This window comes from Epinephelus moara, chromosome 2 (assembly GCF_006386435.1).
Source record: "Epinephelus moara isolate mb chromosome 2, YSFRI_EMoa_1.0, whole genome shotgun sequence".
NCBI classification, from domain to species: domain Eukaryota; kingdom Metazoa; phylum Chordata; class Actinopteri; order Perciformes; family Serranidae; genus Epinephelus; species Epinephelus moara.
In genome coordinates, this window is record NC_065507.1 from 22,853,658 (window position 1) to 22,873,599 (window position 19,942).

The 19,942-nt window shown below is 41.6% G+C and overlaps 1 protein-coding gene across 3 annotated transcripts in view; it reads left to right on the forward strand.

The window, feature by feature from the left end:
* Positions 1-13,732, forward strand: part of cux1b (cut-like homeobox 1b) — a 68,127-nt gene extending 54,395 nt beyond the window's left edge. For 2 of the 3 annotated variants that reach the window (XM_050074107.1, XM_050074114.1), the window contains 2 exons: positions 1,849-2,113; positions 2,559-8,464. In XM_050074107.1, coding sequence (XP_049930064.1) covers positions 1,849-2,113; positions 2,559-3,063 — 770 coding nt within the window. In that variant the 3' untranslated portion in view covers positions 3,064-8,464. Of the gene's footprint in view, positions 1-1,848; positions 2,114-2,558; positions 8,465-8,719; positions 8,924-10,231; positions 10,345-10,489; positions 10,607-10,755; positions 10,840-11,575; positions 11,633-11,723; positions 11,805-12,622; positions 12,688-12,793 lie in introns of those variants that run through there. The other variant, XM_050074123.1, reaches the window with a different exon arrangement.
* The last annotated feature ends 6,210 nt before the right edge of the window (positions 13,733-19,942 follow it).

Below are 19,942 nucleotides of genomic sequence, written 5' to 3' on the forward strand. Positions count from 1 at the left end.
GTCAAAGCCACGAGGCCTCGCCCTCCTCGCTGCCTCACAGTGACCCCTGACTGCCCACTTGAAGCTCTCTCTGTGCAGATAGGATATGCGTATTTGAACCTGCCAGTAGGCAAACGCAGCCGGGATCAGATTACCCTCCTGATATCGCTGTCTACACACAAGGGCAAAAAACAAAACTGACCTTACGCCAGTGTGTTTGGGGTTGTGGACATGTGGGGTTGCTCTCCATTCAACTTCGTTTCAGATTATTGACCCCAAAAGTAATGCATCCACATAGCAATGGGGAATAGTCCTGGCCGACAGCAGAGCCCAGAGGAAAGACATGGACCTAGTCTAGAGCAACCATATTTGACCTCTCACCCTTGCGGTACAAGCCTGCGAGGCGGCACACAACTTTCAGAGTGGTCTAACCTTGCTCTGAGGGGTTTTTCCCCGCAACACTAATATATCTGGCAGCGTGTATTGGGGTTGAGAAAATGTCAACCTCATGCAAAGCTGCCATGAGCTGTTCATTTTCAGCTGCTGGTGCCCCGAGTGAATGGTGCTGCTTGTTTGCTTTAAAATGGAAGAGATGCTTTCATTGTTAGAGTTCCTGAGAAGGAGGATAGCACCACCTAGTGGCTGTTGAAGAGGATGGCTGGATTATTTATGTAGAATGGTGTCTGGTGCAGTATAGTTAATGCAAACATTTCCTGCTGGCATGCATTTGTCAGGCATGAAATATCCACTGTGACAGACTTCTGATGAGCAAGACCATCTGATTATCTTACAGTCTGTTTAGCACTGAAGTAGAGCTCAGGACAGTGTGTTTAATGCTGATTACAAATACAGAAATCTCTTGTTTAAAAATGCCAGTGCAATTGGAAAAAATTCCAAAACAGTTTAAACAATATAAAACAGTACAGGCCTGCAGCTTACCATTATTTTCACTGATCATAAGTCTACCAATAATGTTTCTGACTAATTGTTTGGTTGTAAGATGTCAGAAGATTGTGAAGAAGGTCCATCAGTCCAATTTGACGCCTTCAAATATCTTGTGTTGTCTGGGAAACAGTCCCCAAACTCGAATATTTTCAACTTACTGTCATAGAAGAGAGACACAGAATCAAATATTCATGTTTGAGAATTTTGCTCGACTTTCAATTGACTAATCGAGTAGTCGACTACTTAACTAATAGTCTCGCTCACCAGACCTTTCTTAAGAAAAGAAAGGTCTGGCTGGGCCGACTCTCACTTTGAGATTGGAGAAAAAAACGCCCCGACTGCTTGTACTTCTTTCAACCAATCACAGTCGTTCTGGGCGGTGCCACAGCAACGGTGCGCTTGCAAAAATATTGCCGGGGGGAAACAGGTTTTGGTGTAACACGGCAACAAAAATATCACCTACAGGACACGAACCATGGCAGAAAAATGGCTACATCCCCGCAAGATCAAACACCGCAAAAGTTAGTAAAGGACGTATTGAAAACGGTTGAAAACTGCTACACAACCGGAGGTGGTAGGGCGGGACTTCAGCGGGTGGCTCGTTCCGCCCAATGAGAGGCTGATCTCTGCAGCAAACTTCCGCCCACTCAGACTACTTAACTAATAGCTAACTGATAAATCTGTAGTCTAATCAGCTAATCCACAATAACAGTTTTGAACCGGGCGAGTTGTACTTCAAATTCCACGCTCATCAACAAAGATATCAGCCTCTATAAACAACAGCATGGTGTCGTGGAGATTTATAGACAACATCCCCAATCTGTTGCAGATATGTTTTTATTGATATTCCTAATATTTGTTCATCACATCAGTGTATTTTCTGAGGTACTGACTTTCCCCTCTTGTTTTTGTGTCACTGCTCAGCTTACATGAAGAGGCGGCTGAGCTCCTTGAGTGATGGCCATTCTGTGGACGTGGGTTTAGTGGGGCCAGATTACATCCAGGGCTCCCAGAGCCCTGGACAGCAGCACCTGAAGAAGCCCAGGGTGGTGCTGGGCCCCGAGGAGAAAGAGGCCCTGAAAAGGGCCTACCAGCAGAAGCCCTATCCCTCCCCCAAAACCATTGAGGAGCTGGCCTCCCAGCTCAACCTGAAGACCAGTACTGTCATCAACTGGTTCCATAATTACAGGTTAGCATCTGGGAAAGAGACACACACTTACTGACCCTTTAGCTTCTGGTGTTTGTATCACAGGCTGTTCTTCAGAGGGCGTTTGAGATAATTTCTTTCAGTCTTATTCCATTTCTATATAAAACAGTATTTTTGTAGCTTGTTGTGTTTGTTTTATTGAAATTAATTTGTAGGTTTGCAATTCATAAACCTTTCCTATGTAGAAGTGAATTTTCCAGGACGGTTTATTGTATTTGATTGTGTGTATTTGTGCAGTGGATCATGTTGTACTGTTAGATAAATGGACATTGTCTAAGGAAGAGCTTTAGGTACTGTCTTGTTCTCATAGAAAGACATCAGCACACTCATGCAGTATTTCGACATCAGTAAATTTACGATGCGTTACGTCTGACAAATTGAATTTCAGGATTTGAGTAGCGTGACTGACTTTGTATGTCTCTACCAGGTCACGTATCCGGCGAGAGCTCTTCATAGAGGAGATCCAGGCAGCTGGAGGGATGGGGCCTGGCAGTGAGGGGGGCTCCCCTTCCCTCCGCGGGTCCAAATCAGGAGAGGGGGACAGCTGTGACGGGACAGAATCTGAGGGCACAGTGGAGACACGCCAGGGACTGGGCCTTGGCTTGGAGGATCACAGAGGAGCATGCAAAGACGACATGGAGGTTGAGTCTGAGGCAGGGGGCTCTAATAACTCCCCTGACCAGCTAGACTGCACCACCTCAGGCTTAGCCGGGCCAGGCTCCAGCTGTGGACAGGGTGGACTGGGGCTCTTCAGCCTCACAGAGGCATCCTCCAGTGGCTCTGCCTCTAGTACTAACATCCCAGCCTCTGGCCCTGCCAGAAACCCCAGGGACAACAATCTGCGCAAGAAGAAAGCAGCCAATCTCAATAACATCATCCACAGGCTGGAGAAGGCTGCCAGCAAAGAGGATCCCTCAGAGTGGGAGTTCTAGCTCCCCCTGACCATCCTTCATCCCTCTTGTCTCATAACCTCACGACCTCTAACCTTGGACCCCTCCTGCTCTGTTCCAGTTGGAGAGTGGACACAGCCAAAGTCAAGCTCAGCAGCCATTTTTATTACATAGAAGCTTTCCGAAAAGAGGAAAGAAACAAAGAGTGGTTGGCAAAACCCTTAAAAAGAAGATTTACTAAATACCTAGAAGAACAAAATAAGAGAACTTGCGTGTCTCTCCGTTTTTTTTAAACTGAGTTTTGTTTTTGTACTGAGAAAAGCACTTAGCCGTCCTGCTGGCCTCCGGCCCTGCTGTACCTCCCCCTATCACCAGCCACTGGTGCACCAGACTGGTTAGTCCTGAGCTGGGGTCTGACCCACAGCTGGGGTTGAAACCTGGACTCAGTAACACAGGCAAGGCCTGACACAGCAGCTGTCACAGTGATAGACACTGATAGATGATAGATAGAGACAGGAACTCTCTTACAAGAACTCTCACTTTCTTAAAGGAGATTTTTTCCGCTCTTCTTCTCACCTCCCAAGTGTCCACAAACCTCCCCTCACTCAGTGAGACGCCTCATTTTTCACACTGTAGAGTGACTGTTACAAACCCTTTGCCTTTTTCACTCACTGCGTGTGTGTGTGCGTGTTTGTATGTTAGGGGTTGTGTCAGTGTGCACCTGTTTGTGTGTGTATACACGCCCAAAAATGGTGTGTACGTGTGTGTGTTCTCTTCTCAATGGCAGCATGTTTTCTTTTTTATCTCACTCCTACACTCTTAAGAGGGTAGTGGAAGGCCTGCCGGCTGAGCTGCCATGGTTACTGATGTTAAGAGAGATGAACTTTGACCTGTTGTGTCCCATATCCTATCCTGCTGACAGCCATGTGATGGCCAGAAGGATCTCTAATTCCTCACAAACACGCACTCATCTGAAGAGGAAGGATGGAAGGAACCCTCTTTTTGCCTCCTTAAACCCTTCTTTTAAGGATGAAGGATGATCTCTTTTTTTGATATTGCAATTTGGTTGCCAATAAGAGATTGCACAGTCTATTGACTCTAAAGAGTACAAAATAGGGAATTTTAGGAAGCATTTTTGATTAGTACAAAGTTAAAACAGAAAATAAGAGAATAACAAGTTACTGTTTTTAAAAAAAAAAAAAATCTGAATTAGAGTGGAATAATGTTGCGTTGTTGAAATACGATACAATGAATTCACGTAGTACTGTAGCTGTCTGACATGGTGATACTATACGTGTCTCTTGTTGTTTTAGGTTGTGCACGTCACAGCTTTTGCACCCAGCACTGGACCTGCTGGGTGTGTGTGTGTCTGCACCACCAACAAATTTTCTCTGTTCACAAACACACATCTTTTTATAGGCCAAATCAGGAAGAGTGTGTGTGTGTGTGTGTATGTTTGTCTGTGTGTGTGTGTATGTGTGTGCGTGTGTCTTGTGTGCATTTGTATTTGCCTGCATGTAAGTCAGGGTCGAGGTCAATTCACTCAGAGTCAAATTTAAGAAGTTGATTATCAATAATGAAAATCTTGACTGAAAAAAAAAGGGTTTTAGCAAATAAATCGCAACGTAGAGTACTGGATAAATTTGTACTTTGTGTTGCGGTCAAAGTGAATTCACCCCAACCCTGGTATGAGTAGTTACCACTCTCCTCCAGTCTATCCTGTATCCAGGGATGTTTTGCATTGAATTCTACTGTATACACTACAAATTATAAGGCATATCACCTCCTCCCTGTCCCACACAAGCCCTCAGTGCCTGTCAGCCTACTGCCTCCCCTTTGTGTGTGTGTGTGTATGTGGGTGTGGGTGTGGGTGTGTGCGTGCGTGGGTGCATGTACACACATGCCTGTCAATACATGCGTGTGCACAAGTGTGTGCGATTGAGGAGTGTTCAGTGTTTCCAATGAGTGGGGTCATATTTCGTATCTACTTGCACACACTACTAGTGCACAACTGACACCCTTCTTTAAGCTGTTTGATGCGTTACCATTACATTAATCTTCTCACAAAGTAGTGTAATACTATGATTTACTGTAGCTTGGTTTTATTGCTATTTTGCATTTATAGTTTGGTTTTTATTCTGCTTATTTATAGGTGCTGTATTTTTCATTTAATGTCTTATCATTTGAGTTGTCTATTTTTTAAGGGATTATACTGTTCCTGAGGGCAAGTAACATTTTTATTAGACGTATAGACTGCCGGCAGTATTGGTTAATATTTACAAAGATGTACTAGTTCTCATTTGTTTGTATATTCATGAATCCTAAAGTTTAGTGTCATTTCAATAGCTTTGAAATAATGTGTTTGCTACAGTTCATGCTCCCGTAAGCATTAAGCTTTCACCACAACAGTTATGCTCTTAAATTGCTAGCTAGAGAATCAAAGGACATATCAAGATCAGTGAATATATGATAGCATATCTCTTTTCCTGTTTTCTATCCTCCGATTTTGTTTTTATTTTCGACTGTTTCTTGGGCAAGCCCAACACTAACGCTCGGCAGGGCATGCAGCTTTCTTTAGATAGAGGTCGCCCACTCGTTAATCACGTTAACATAACTTACAGGTCCAAATGTATACTCTTTGTCAAATAGGTCAAATGAAATTACCTAAACTTGAGAACACAAGTTAACTTGAAAGAGGTCATATCTGCCAAATTGAGATTAGAGAAGTGTACCAGCGAGCAGGGGTGCTACGCCAGATTGATCGCCAGCCTATGATTATGCAGAATTTCTATTGCAGTCCGTAACAAAGCACTTATTAGGATCTTTTTTGAAGACTTAACTTGGGACAGGGTCTGTAAACACTACAGCAGAGTACGATCCCAGGATCCTGGGAAATGTATGCCTTTTTAAAAAAAAAAAAAAAAAAGTGGGTGTGAACCAAGCACAGACTCTTCTCCGCATCCTAACACTAAAATTTAAACATACGATAGCTATACCCATGTTTTCTACATGATAAACTGTATTCTTCTGATACAGTAGCCCCTTGTTTCAAACTACAGATAACTGTGTGACAGAAAGGGCCGTTGTCCTGTACAGTTGTAGATACTATGAGTAAACACCTGTTTTGGTTTCTATCCAAAATATCCTCAGTCCATCCTCAAGCCTCCCCCTTTCCCTAAATGTACATCCAGATATATTGGCAGCCTGTCAAAAGATACTGATAACCTCATTGCACTGCATTACGATGCATTAGTTAAAATTGGATTTTCTAGTGTATCTAATAATTGTAAAATTCCTCAAACATTGGCGCTTCCTGTGGACGACTGATGTGAAACATCCGTCTTCTGCAGAATACTGAAGGCGTACTGCCTTCTGTTGGACTGCTTGGACTGGACAACCACAGTAATGGTGATGAATAGCTACTGTAAAGTATATAAGCACTTAACCCATTTGCCATTTTATAGCCAGATCCATCAACTCACCGAAACCCACGTGAGATCATCAGATTTGTGCCTTTAACTGCCAAGCAGGGCACCAAACTAGTGATGTCATTAGATGTAGAGGATTTCGCCTGATTTGTTCAGAATATATCCCGCATCTCGACCCAGATTAATTTCTCATACACTTCATATTGGTACTTAAAAGTTTCCTCAGCTCTCCGGAGAGGGTTGTATATAATTCCTGGAGTGCAGTGAAAAGGAGTAAAAGGAGGAAAAAAACCGAGCTTGTGTATTCTCATGACTGACCCGCAGACTCGCGGTCTTATTTCAGACGGTTGTTTTCCCACAATGCATTTCTTACGTTGTACATAACCTTACCTAGCAGCAAAAAGGCCAGAGCATTGAATGAAGGAGGAAGCATGCAGAAACAGCGTACACTGTAATAACACTGAATTTATTCATAGGGCATTTTGTATTTTTCTGTTTGTGTCAGGTTTGCTGTGACATTAATAATGGCACTACAGGTATTGATAATGACGTGTGCCAATTCTAATGGTTATTTGGAAAAGAGACGTGTAAATACGGTCGATCAAGTAGCTATTGATTCACTATTGTCACAGTATGCTTTTGTTTGAAGGCAGGAGGCGAGAAGGGACGATTCAGGACTTTTCCATGATCCACAGATATTTTTCTACAAATTTAAATCAGATGATTCTATACACTGTTGAATAACATTGTAAAGGTGTAACAGATGCTGTATATCATATCATGTTTTCTGAAGTCGTAAAGCTTTACTGTATGATCTGTTGAAGTAGTGGTTATTCATTTGACATATTAGTTGTAATGGAAGCCCGAACAGCAGCACTGGTCACCATATTCAGGAAAAAAAAAAAAAGAAAGAAAGAAAGAAAGAAAAACCTCAGATGTTTTTTGTAATACTTTTAGAATATATCTTATGAAGTGGGTTTTGTAAGGAAACACTTTCCGAATCAGTGGTGCTGTATGCATAGCACACTCAGTAATACATACACACATAATACAGCACAATACACTCATCCTTTAAACCCCCCTCCACTTTTCTTGCGTGCTATTTTTGTTTTTGTTTTATTTTTTTTGTTTTTTCGCTGACCTCTCACATTGGCTTCAGCTAATTTTTAAGTCTTAAAACCATTTCTTCTTATATCTTCAGTTATTTCACGCTTAACTGTACAATTTCTAACGCCCAGAGATCAACTCTGGAGCGATGAACATTTCAGCGAACACTCGCAAGACTTAAAAAAAAGAAGAAAAAAAGAAGAGGAAGCAAAAAGCCAAATAGTGAAGTAGTTGTCCACCTCTGTTGAAAGGTTGCTGACAGTTTTCTGAATGTTGCTACCTTGTGTCGTCGCTTCAGTTTCACCCATAGCTTATACACCACAGTGTAGTCTGACAACCAAATGACCTGGGGAGATCTTCACCCCCCCTCCTTTTGGAAAGCTTTAAGATGCTTGTTGAGGCTTTAGCGAGTTCAGAGTGTTTTTTTTTTTTGTTTGTTTGTTTTTTTTAGATGATTATTTTTTTTCCAACCTTGTCATCAACAACGTGGAAGTAATAATTCTCATAACTTCTCCCACTGCTTATTTTGTGAGTGTGTGTGCGCGTACATGTGTGTTGTAGTACAAAAGGCTGCATGACTGTAAAGGGATGGTTAAGATGTTTTTTGAAAGTTGTTTCCCTCGCACTTCTGTCACTCCTGAGATGCTTTTTTCTCCTTTCGGGGTCTCCCTCCCTTTCGTTTTTCCTCATGTATCATTGTTTCTTTATCTTTCTATTTACTAAACGTATCATGTTGTTTGTTCTCAGCACTGTAAAACAGTCCCTTCTACAACATTGAAAAGCAATATCACTGTATGAAACGTTCACAATGTATTTGTTATGATTGACATTTGATTCATCATCATTATTATTCACATGCACCCTAGGTGTGATAATTGAAGTAAATCTCTTTTATACAAATACTAAAAGTGTGCTGTGGAAGTTTTTTTTCTTTGCCTTGTTGGATGGTACTGTGAAATAAGTATTCTCAGAGAAAGAGATCAGGGTAGACTCAGAGTAGAGGGGTTTCAGTCATGTTGTGGATATTGGACTGCTTCTGCCATTTACATCCTTCACAGGTGAGATGTTTTGGTAACTACAAATAAAAGCTGAAGCCAAACAAGAAACCTGACTAAGAAATAATCTACACATTGTCTCTCATCTTTCCTCTCTGTGCTCAACAGGCCGTTATGCGGAGCTGCAGGTGGAGTTTGCGGCTGCAGTGCGGACCAGTGCGGAGCAGAAGGAGCTCATTCTGAAGCTGGAGCACGACCTGAGCACCATCCAGGCCATGTCCTCACTGCCACGCCCTGACGCTGACGGGTCGGAGGTCAGCAACATGGAGAACATCCCGGAGCCGATCAAAGAGGCCTCTGCTATGTTTACTGGTATATATTTTTCCTCTCAACTGTAGTGCTGTTTACCAGTCTAGATTGCTTTGGTGTGAGTTGCTGAGTGTTGGAGATATCAGCCGTAGAGATGTCTGCCTTCTCTTGAATATAATGGAACTAGATGGCACTCAGCTTGTGGTGCTCAAAGTGCCAAAAAATACATTTGAAGAACTCAACAGCAATGTCTCTTTCCAGAAATCATGACCTGGTTACTCAAGATAATCCACAGACCTTGTTGTGAGCAGTTTCATGTAGGAACTATTTTCTCTCTACCGAACTACAGCCACCAACTGTATCACCTTGCAGAAGGAAGTGTGCATCTGCTCATGGACTAAAGGCTTGTGACAGCGTGAGATGTAAACATTAATGGCGTCCTCCTCTGCTGAGCTGTATCGTTAGCTAGCTCAGTGGTGCTACGTGAGCTAGCAATAGATGCACTCTTTCGTTTGCACAGTGATACTCATACAAACTGCGCCTGCTAACCGTATCACTGCGCAGAAGAACGACTGCATCTACTGCTAGCTCACCTAGCACCACTGAGCTAGCTATTGTTAAAGCTCAGCTAAGAAGGACACCATTAATATTTACATCTTAAAGTGCTGTCACAAGTACATGCCTCTCATCCATGAGTAGATGCACTCTTCCTTCTGTTCTGTTACACGGTTGGTGGCTGTAGCTCCAAAGAAATAAAATACTTCCTACATGAAACTGTTCACAACAAGTTCTGTGGGTTATCTTCAGCAGCCAGGTCATGATTTCTGGAAAGAGACACTGCTGTTGAATTTTTCAAAATTATTTTTCTGCAAACCATGTGCCATCCAGTTCCATTATACTCAAGAAAAGGCAGACATCTCTACAGCTGTTGTCCACAAACCACCACAACCTATTTGTCCTGCCTGTAAATCTACTGTCAGTCCTCACAGGCTGAACAGTGAAGAGACTGAAGTCTGACTTGCAGACAGCAGAACTTCTGTAATTGAAATGAGGTGAACCTGCTGAGCTGACGCTCTGCAGGAGGTGTGTCTGTTTAAATACTGCAAACTAGACTGATTAGAGCGATTAAGCGTTTGTTTCCTTTCATGTGACATTCGAGACACAGACCAGTTTAGAGATGTTTGCTAAAGTGAGACTGACACAGCCTGTCTGCAAATGAAACACATATTAGCATCAAAGTTAACCACAGAATATAGTTCAGTTTACCTGTTTTCAAATTATTGTTGATCATTAAACATGGCCACTTTTGCATGTTAACAGAGGAGGTGAATTCTGGCGTTTTAAGTTTATTTTTATCTGTGTGAACTCCAGGTTCAGGCGTGAGCCCCCATCCTGAGCTTCCTCAGGGCCAGATGGACTCTCTGCTCTCCATCATCTCCAGCCAAAGGGAGAGGTTTCGCTCCCGCAATCAGGAGCTGGAAGCTGTGAGTCACGATCCCTCTCACACACACACACACACACACACACACACACACACACACACACACACACACACACATCCTGTATTCCTGTGTGTCTTTTTCTGGGAGAACTAATTTCTCATCTATTTGTTTTCGCTGTCCCCTGCAGGAGAATCGCTCCATGCAGCAGACCATGCAGGCGCTGCAGAATGAACTGGACAGCCTGAGAGCAGACAACATCAAACTCTACGAGAAAATCAAATTCCTGCAGAGCTACCCTGGCAGAGTGCGTCAGTATGCGTGTGTGTGTGCATGAAGGAATGTGCTCTTCATGGGTGGCAATCTTGTTTCTGATGTGTTGTTGATTTGATGGAATCTGGACTTTAAAATAGTTTGCAGGAAATTTCAGATCTGTGTGTTTTCTCTGCGCTGTAGGCCGGAGGAAGTGACGATACCGTGATGCGCTACTCCTCCCAGTACGAGGAGAGACTGGACCCGTTTGCCTCCTTCAGCAAGAGGGTACAAGAGACACACCTTCAATACACACACACAAATGAAATTCTTGTTTTAAACATTCGACCTCCTGCCATCTCTCTGTCAGTTTTATTGTTTACTGTCGTAGTTTCTTACTGTGATAACTGACAACTGACCAAACATGGATGACAGGGCATCATGTTTCCAGCACAGCTACCACAGAGCTTCATCAAGTGTCATCCCCACACAACAGCAGTCATCTAGAAAACATTTATGGATGATAGGAATAAGACACCAGTTTAGCCAACATGTAAGGGACTCTGTGCCCCAAAACCTGCCGGTGAGTTTGAAAGGCATGTTTGTTAATGACACAATTTATCATTACTAGAAATGGTGAAGACTGAAATTTCTGACGGTCATTGAACATGCCGTGTGCAATGAACGCTTACATCAGGAAACATGACATGATGATTTTATTGCTGTCACTGATGATGATGAGATACAAGTAGCAAACCTCATTTTTTGGGTTTGTTGAAAGTCATTCTGGGAAATGTAGGACAATTAATGGAAACGACACCTCTTTACTCAGAATAATTTACTGAAGCAACTGAACACCACAGATTGGCAGTGTGTAAAATGTATTAGTGTATTAAAAGTGTATTAGATTTTGATAGCACTTGTGTGTTACCAAAACATGGTCTGCACGTATTCACACTTTCAAAAGACAGTGTTTTTTTGTTTTTTGTTGTTTTTGTTGAAGCCAACTACTCTGTGTTTACAGGAGCGCCAGCGCCGATATTTGAGCCTCAGCCCCTGGGATAAAGCAACTCTGAGCCTGGTAAGCCTCAAACACACACACACACACACACACACACACACACTGTATGTGTTTGGTGCTTGACTTATCCTCCTGTCTTTGTGTCTTTCAGGGTCGTGTGATTCTCTCCAACAAGATGGCCAGAACTGTTGCTTTCTTCTACACCCTGTTCCTGCATTGTCTGGTCTTCCTGGTCGGTTTCCTTTCAACCCCTGAGGAGCTTCTGATACGACATTGCAGTTTTTTTTATTGCAAACAAACATCGGTTAATACTGAAGCTACTTTTTCTACACTCTGTATTGCCAACAATTAGTTAATCTCACCTTAAACACTCACTCAAATCACCAAAACACATCATACATGTCTCAAAATAAGCTTTTTCGACCATAAGACTGGAAACAGTGCTCACTCAGAAGGCTCCTTTCACTCCTTTGTCCTCCATGAATTCGGCCCTTCCCTGCCACTCTTCTGTCCCCACCAACGTGTCTTCTTTGCTCTATGTTTCCAAACAAAATAATTCTGAAGCTGTGCCCTTTTGTCTGTCTCGTAACAAGACAAAACAGGACACCTGGTAGGCTTTTAGCTGAAATTGCAATCACACGTTTGGAATGATTATTATTTCATTTTATTGTAAACACTATGTGTTTCAATATGATTATAGAATTTTGCCGTGATTGTATTTTAAATTTGTTTTGAAGACGTTTTAAAGACAGTGTGTTAGCATTTGAAAAATATGCTGCAAATATATAGTGTTTTGCAGGTGGTTGAGTATGCCTGAGAACATAGTTTTTGGATTTTGGAAAATGTGGGCATTGAATATATTTTTTGTGAAAGCAAATTAAGAGTTTTGCCCACATGGACTTTTGTTTCGCTTTCTATGTGACTCGACCTGTATTTGACACTGTGGCTTCAGTTTTGACCGATGCATGTTAGCAATAAAACAAACTAATGTCTCTCTGTCATCGGCTTCAGTCAAACACATCTTAACTGGTCACTGTGTTTTGTTTCCAGGTGCTGTACAAGACCGCCTGGAGTGAGAGCATCGGCAGAGACTGCACTGCTTTCTGCGCCAAGAAGTGAGTTTGTTCTTCCCGCAGCTGAATCAGAAGCTTGAACATTTATGATTTAACACCATGTTTATTCACGTTTTCAATTTTCTTAATCTCTCTTTTTCTCCTTCAGGTACTCTGACCACCTCCACCGTTTCCATGAGAACGACCAAAACCTCTAAGCTAGTTCAACATTCAGCGGCATGCATGTCCTGATAAAAGTTTACCTGATAATGCACCTCATGAAGGAGCTTTACTTTTGTTCTTGCAGTAGCCAAAATCACCACTAGGAGGCAGTTTAGGGCTGCGAACTGTAAATCAAAGGGTGGATCGATTCCTAAACAGGTTCTTATTGTTTTCTTTTCCTGATTCTTGATCTTAAATAAGTTAATTAATATTAAAGTCTAGCAAAAGTATAACTTAAGGTTCCCTCTTAGACTTTGAACATGATACTGACAGCCAATCATTAACTGTACATGTGATCTGTGCTGCTGCAGCACACATTTAATGAAGTTTAGATTCTGTTTATCCTCCTGTACTGAGGGGAACATGATACTCGGGTGTTGTTTTTGTTTTCTGGGTTTAGCTGGAATTTAAATATCTAGACAACTTAATCAATAAAGACAAAGTTAATATAAGAATGTAGGTGATAGGGTTAACATTATAATTTATGTTTGATTGGCGAGTGTACTGTAAAAGGTGGGTTATTAAGGAGGTGGTGTTAATTTTAAGATGTTGTGGTGGTTGGACAATACATACAGTAGTTATAAGTTTACTTTTCATTCCTTCCCTACTTGAGTACGATTAATGTGATTGATTAATTGGTGAGTTCAGCTTTTAATGACTTGTGTCTTTGGCGCAGAAATCCCCTCATTGCTGTTATCCGCTATTAAGAGATGATTTGCTCCTCGCATTATAGATGAGGGGCTGCAGCAGTGATACACTAATGGTTACTGAGTCTGTCGTCCTACTATTCTTCTCCAGGATAGATGACTGTGCATGTTTACCTGCTTTCTTCTTTTTTTTCCTGGCACGGGTTGCAGATATATTCCAAATAAAGACTATGCAGTAATTTTTCTTGTATCCTTTTTAATTGAAATGTTGTTGGTTTGAGATGTGTGTCGTAGTGAAGGTAGCCTTACACGTTTAGGCTCATGTTGGGTTTACAGTCCCAATAAGGATGCACTTTGGAGCAAGTTTTTTTTATTTGCCGTTTTAAGAACAAGTTTCATGGCATTAAATGTTTTTCTCATTGTTAACCAATCCCATGAAAAGACCAAAAGCAAGAATGAGTTCATCCTACTGACACATGTTGTCTGTGTAGCCCAAACATGATGCTGCTGATCACTCTGTGCCACCGAGCCAGAGGTGCTCAAATTTCTGGTCTTATGAGCCGGAGAGGTGGGGGGCAACTGTCTGCCTTTTATTCTGAAAAGATATTCTACTTTCGAATCATGCTCAATCACCGTACACTCAGGCCCGCCCACAGAAATGGCTGTGCACCTATAAGAGAATGTTTTTTTCCTCAGCTTCAAAAACCATTTTCAGTAGGGAGGGGTTTCACCATTTTATTCTTCACCACAAAACTTGCTACAGTTGACTAAAGTAACAATAAATACAATGTGTATTTTTTGTTAATTTAACTCTTAATAGTGAATGTTTTGGTTCAAATTGGGTTATCACTGCTTATATTTAAGATGAACATGATCATTTCTGGCTTCCATGGGCCCCCCTTTGCCCTTTTTACTCCCTTATGGGCGGCCCTACGTGCACCACTCTCAAATAAAAATGTTGAGCCATATTTTTTCAACCTTTTGCATCAGTGCCATATTATCACAAGAAATGATAATTTAGTTATTATTGCAGACTCTTCCTTCAGAGAGGGGGCCACAGGGGAGTCCATCCACAGTATTAAGGGGTCACTGGCCCCTGTTGCCCTTCCAAAAATTTGTCACAGGAACTGACAAGCCATTTTTCATAACCTGCAACAGCAAAGGACAGAGGGTGTGTCTTTTCTTTCCCTTCCTATATAAAGCCTACTTGTTTGTGTCTGCAGAGAGGCAAAGGCATCGGTTTCATTTCAACATTGGGGCAGGGACACACACATATGAAGAATGGGGTTTTTGAGGTGAAAGACTTAATTTACTGCATTCAGGTGAATTTTTCTGGCACCAATTTGTGCCTTTTCTGCATTAATATATGGTGGAAATGTCTTTATTTTGTCAAAATAAAAGTCCTCTTCTACTTTAATGTTTTTATTCAGGACGGGGGCAAAACATATGCACGTTCTAAATATTAAAGTGAGACATGTCCCCTGCATCCCTTCTTACATCTCTGCCTGTGCAGAGAGGAAGTCAGAGGGGTTCACCTCGGACAGACAGGAGGTGGGATACTCAGCCCGGGATGCTAAAGCACATTCAAGTACCTGATGCTCTGGTCTGCGTTATTGATAAGGCAGACAGGATGATGGGAGACATCTTGTCAGAAAACATCTTTGCGGCCTGGTACCAGGTCAGGTTATTTAAAATCACTGTTAAAACCACATCAATGAGGCACACTGTTGAACTGGGTTGACAATGTCTTTCATTAGGATGAATGTGGGCACTGTAGTTTATCAAGTCAGTCCCAAATACACCGTCCTGCTGCTGGAAATACTCACTGGAGCACAGCTGACATTGGTTCCCAATAAATGCACTATTTACTATTGTCTGAGTAACGTTTGATAATGAACTACAGCGCCTGGTTTTGTTTTGTTTTCAAGGAAATCACTTAATCTCGTTATAGAATTTAAGTATAGTATATTCAAATGTTTGTCTTCACTAGGAATGAATGGTCTGTGGACACCAAATAGTGATATTACAATGGTCTCTTTTACAAAAGTGATGATGGTGAAGAGACAAATGTGGGCTGATAGTGAGCGCTCAGCGGGGGAAGGTCTATTTAACAGCTGAACCAAGAGGAAGAGAGGGGGAAGCGCCTGAAACACACACACACACACACACAGAGGGAATAAATGTGCTGATCGGTGATTCGAGCCTCAGCGCTGATAGCTGCCTGCGTCTGAGTATGACTGAATTAGACTGCATTTTTCATGAGAGGCCTCCTCTTAAAGAGCACCTCAGCTCACAGCCATTAAAGACTAACGAGACTGGCAGACCACACATACACCCACTTCCTCCTCCTCCTCCTCTTCTTCACCCCCTTTTTGCTTATCAGTCACAGCAGACTCTGAGCTATCTCAGCACAATTACAGCCTCATTCTCCCCTCCGCAGCTCCATCCACCTTTAACCCCAAACCTTGGATACACATACCTTTTTTACTTCCCCTCTCCTCCCGCTGGTCTCCATCTCTCCTTGCTCCTCGTCTCTTGCCATCGACAGCTCCATAAATATTAACAGCCTTCATCTGTGGAATAACAAAAGTCTTAAGTAAGCCTAATGGCCTGAGGTTATTTTTACTGCAGTGGACGGGGTCACTTCACGTGGACTGATCTCTGGTCTAAGAGCCTCCCTTAATGACAGCACACTGATGGGTCAGCAGTTTAATTTCTGCCCTGTCATGTTTATTTTGAGACCGTTCCAACGAGCAAATGTCGCAAGGCAGTGAGTGAAACTAACTGTTAGGTGGGAGCACAAAGGAGAAGATAATAATGGATTGTTTCATCTTTATGTCATGGTGGAGTTTTCATTTCCATTATGGGTTCAGCAGAGGGCAGTAAAGTTATGCTTTATTATGAATATGAATTATTTATCTGACTCTTCTGACTGTTGGTCCCTTTGGTCTGCGTCTGCTCGCAGCTTCTTCCTGCATCGCCTCAATCGTTTTCTCCATTGTGTTTATTTGATGACATATAGCAGATAACATACCCTACTTCCCTTTAACACTCTTAAAGGGACAGTTCAACAAAATCAGAAATATATATTTATCCTCTCACCTGTTGTGCTGTTGATCAGTCTAGATTTTTGTGGCGTGAGTTGCCAAGTGTTGGAGATATCAGCAGTAGAGATGTCTGCCTTCTCTCAAATATAATGGGACTAGATGACACTCAGCTTGTGGTGCTCAAAGCGCCAAAAAAAGATATACTTGACAAACTCAACAGCAATGTCTCTTTCCAGAAATCATGACCTGGTTACTCAAGATAATCCACAGACCTTGTTGTGAGCAGTTTCATGTAGGAACTATTTTCTTTCGACTGAACTATAGGCTACTCTCCAACGGTATCACCGCACAAAAGGAAACATGCATCTACTCATGGATGAGATTTAGTTACTCGTGATAGCCATAGATAATTTTCAGTGCGTCCTCCTCGGCTGGGCTGTAACGTTAGCTAGCTCAGTAGTGCTAGGTGAGCTAGCAGTAGATGCACTCTAGTTCCCACATGAAATTGCTCACAACATAGTCTGTGGATTATCTTAACCAGGTCATGATTTCTGTTTCTAGACACTTTGAGCACCACAAGCCGAGTGCCATCTAGTTCCATTATATTCAACAGAAAGCAGACATCTCTACAGCCGATATCTCCAACACTCGACACCTCACACCAAAACAATCTAGACTGATAAATAGCACTATGGGTGAGAGGAAAAATGTGTAATTTTGATCTGAGGCTGAACTGTCCCTTTAACGTGACATACATGTAAATGTAATATTCATTGTCTTCCTCCAGCATCAGCTGTGAATCCACTGACCCCACTGATGGCTTTAGATGGACGCAATGAGCTTTTTTGAGCTGCAACCAACAATATTGTTTTTGAGTAATTGATTTATTGTTTCATCTGTGTGATGAAAGCATGTAGCTCCCAACCCAGGACATTAAGGTCATGTCTTTTATAATATTTCTGGCATTTTAATCACAGGAAGAGGAGTTTATATTTTACATTTACACGTCAGGTTTTCTTAAGGTGATGGTGGTGATGGAATGTTTTCAGGCAGAAACTAAGAAATAAATATGAAGAGGTTTACTACTCTCCAGCAGAATTAAATGTTTAAATTTAAGTTATTTCCAAAAAAACTAAGATGAGAGGGCAGTGGGGTTGTGACAAGAGGGAATACAGTGTTCTCAGTAGCAGGTAGGCAACAGATTGTTCCGCAAACAGGATGTTGGCTAACACATCAGAGAAATACTAAACCACCCAGCAACTGTATTTTGTTCAGGTATTGTTTATGTAACAATATGATAGCTAGAAATGTTTTATATCATCCATAGCATCCCTTGCTTCCCTCCCGTGCAGACAGTGTTTTAAACAATATCATGATTTAGACTATAATAGGAAAATACAATATAGCAGAACATTTAACTGAGCATTTAAGACAAGACACTACAGCTTTTAACTCATAGATATCACCATGAAACTTCCACAGCTGATTACTTACATTAAGATGAGTGTTTATGTATTACACGTTTTTTAAATTCTTTATCTAAATTTGCAAATGAGACATTGTCTAATTAAATATGCACTTTTTCTAAACATTTATAGATCAGAAATCTGAACCAAGATGCACAGAAATTTTCTTTCAAGTGGTCTGAAAGAAGACATGATATGGAAGTATATAGCTCAAAATCTCAAATTGACCAGTGCAATAATGAACTGTTTTCACCTGTAGTGTCTCACGATAAATTATTAAACAAAATGTGAACATCTGTAATTTTCTCTTAATAAAAGTTGAAGAGTCTTTGGTTTGTGACAGATCACAAAAATGTTGCATGGGGCATTGCTGGGGAAATTTGGACTCATGATGACCTCAGTAAAACCATCAGCTAACACCCCAAACACATTCAGTTTATATACCTAGAGGAGAGCGGTTTATATCGTGACATTAAGAAGCCTGGAACCCAATAAAGTTTGGTGTTCTTGCTTCATAAGTGACGATTATTATAGTGTCTGGAAGTCGACTGATCATGTCCTGAATGGCTGGCGATATTCATTTGCAGCAGTTTTCAGTGGAGCCTCCAGAGCTGCAGATCAGTCCTGCTGAGAGACGAGTTATGTAAACACTCCATACCAATCCTGCTGTAGCTTAGCAAGTAAGATTTTGTCTTTCTTCCTCCCAGACGTCCCTCCCATTCAGAGGCATCCTCTTCATTCATTTCTCTGTGGCTGTGAAAATCTCATTCACTGCATTCACAGAACCAACACACCATTCAGGATTTCTCTCCTTTGTGTCGCTAAGTAGCTCAGACCATAAACTGCAGAGGACTGTTGCATGGATACAAAGAGTGTGTGTGTGTGTGTGTGTGTGTGTGTGTGTGTATTGCACAGGGAGTTTGGCGCCTGTTTATGTGTTTGTGAGGTGTCATTCATTTTATTTTGGATAAATCGTTCAGTCATAATCTCCTTTGGAAATGTCTCTGTTCCCTTTCTTTCTTCCTCCCCTCTGTCTGCGTGCAGTCGATTTACCCCCCCTCTTCATCACCCCCCACCCTCCCCCCATGGGTGTTGCTATGGAAACAGGCCTCCTCTGTCAGGTGGCTCCATGCTGAATGCTCCCCTGCGCTCTGATTTGCTCTGACATCGTCTGGCTGAATCACTCGGCCACGTGATGCCGGATCAGCTAGTCCAGATGCTGAATATGGAGCTCTGTCTCTCTTACGACCCCCCACCTCTTAAAGGCCCCTCCCCTCACAGCCCTGCCTTCCTCTCACCTCATCTGAGGAAGGTGATGGGAAGTGACGGGTGGATTTAGATCATGGTTATTCACAGACAAAAGACTGCACAGTCATTGCAAAGAAAAATTCTAAACATACTCAAGTGATAAAATTCACAGCCTCAATTCTTAATAAATGTTTTGTTTGGGCTGAAAAAACAAACTTAGCATTGTTTATTTCAGCTTGATACTGAAGTGCTTTTCTTAATTTTATGAAAATTGCTTATAAATGACGCATTGCTTCTCTTTGGGGCCTCAGAAAGAGTAAACATTGTTTTTCTCTTTATCTGTGATGGGAGTTGACTTTTTATGCAGCACTACCCCTCACACATCCCACATAAGACAGTTTGTTCACAAGAGATCTGACAGGAAGTTGACTCCCCAGAATTATTATGGTTTTGTATTTTTCATTTTTTTTTTATTATTATTATTTTGTTTTTAATTTTTGTTTTCTATTCAGTTTAGTTTCAGCTGTGTCCAGAGAGGGTTTGCTCATTTCAGTTTAGATTTTATTGTTTAATATATTTTTTTGTTTTAGTTCAGTTTTTAGTTGCTTCCGTATTTTATTTTATTTTATTTTATTTTATTTTTTATTGTATGGGGATCATTTGTCAAAGATGAACATATGCACCAGTG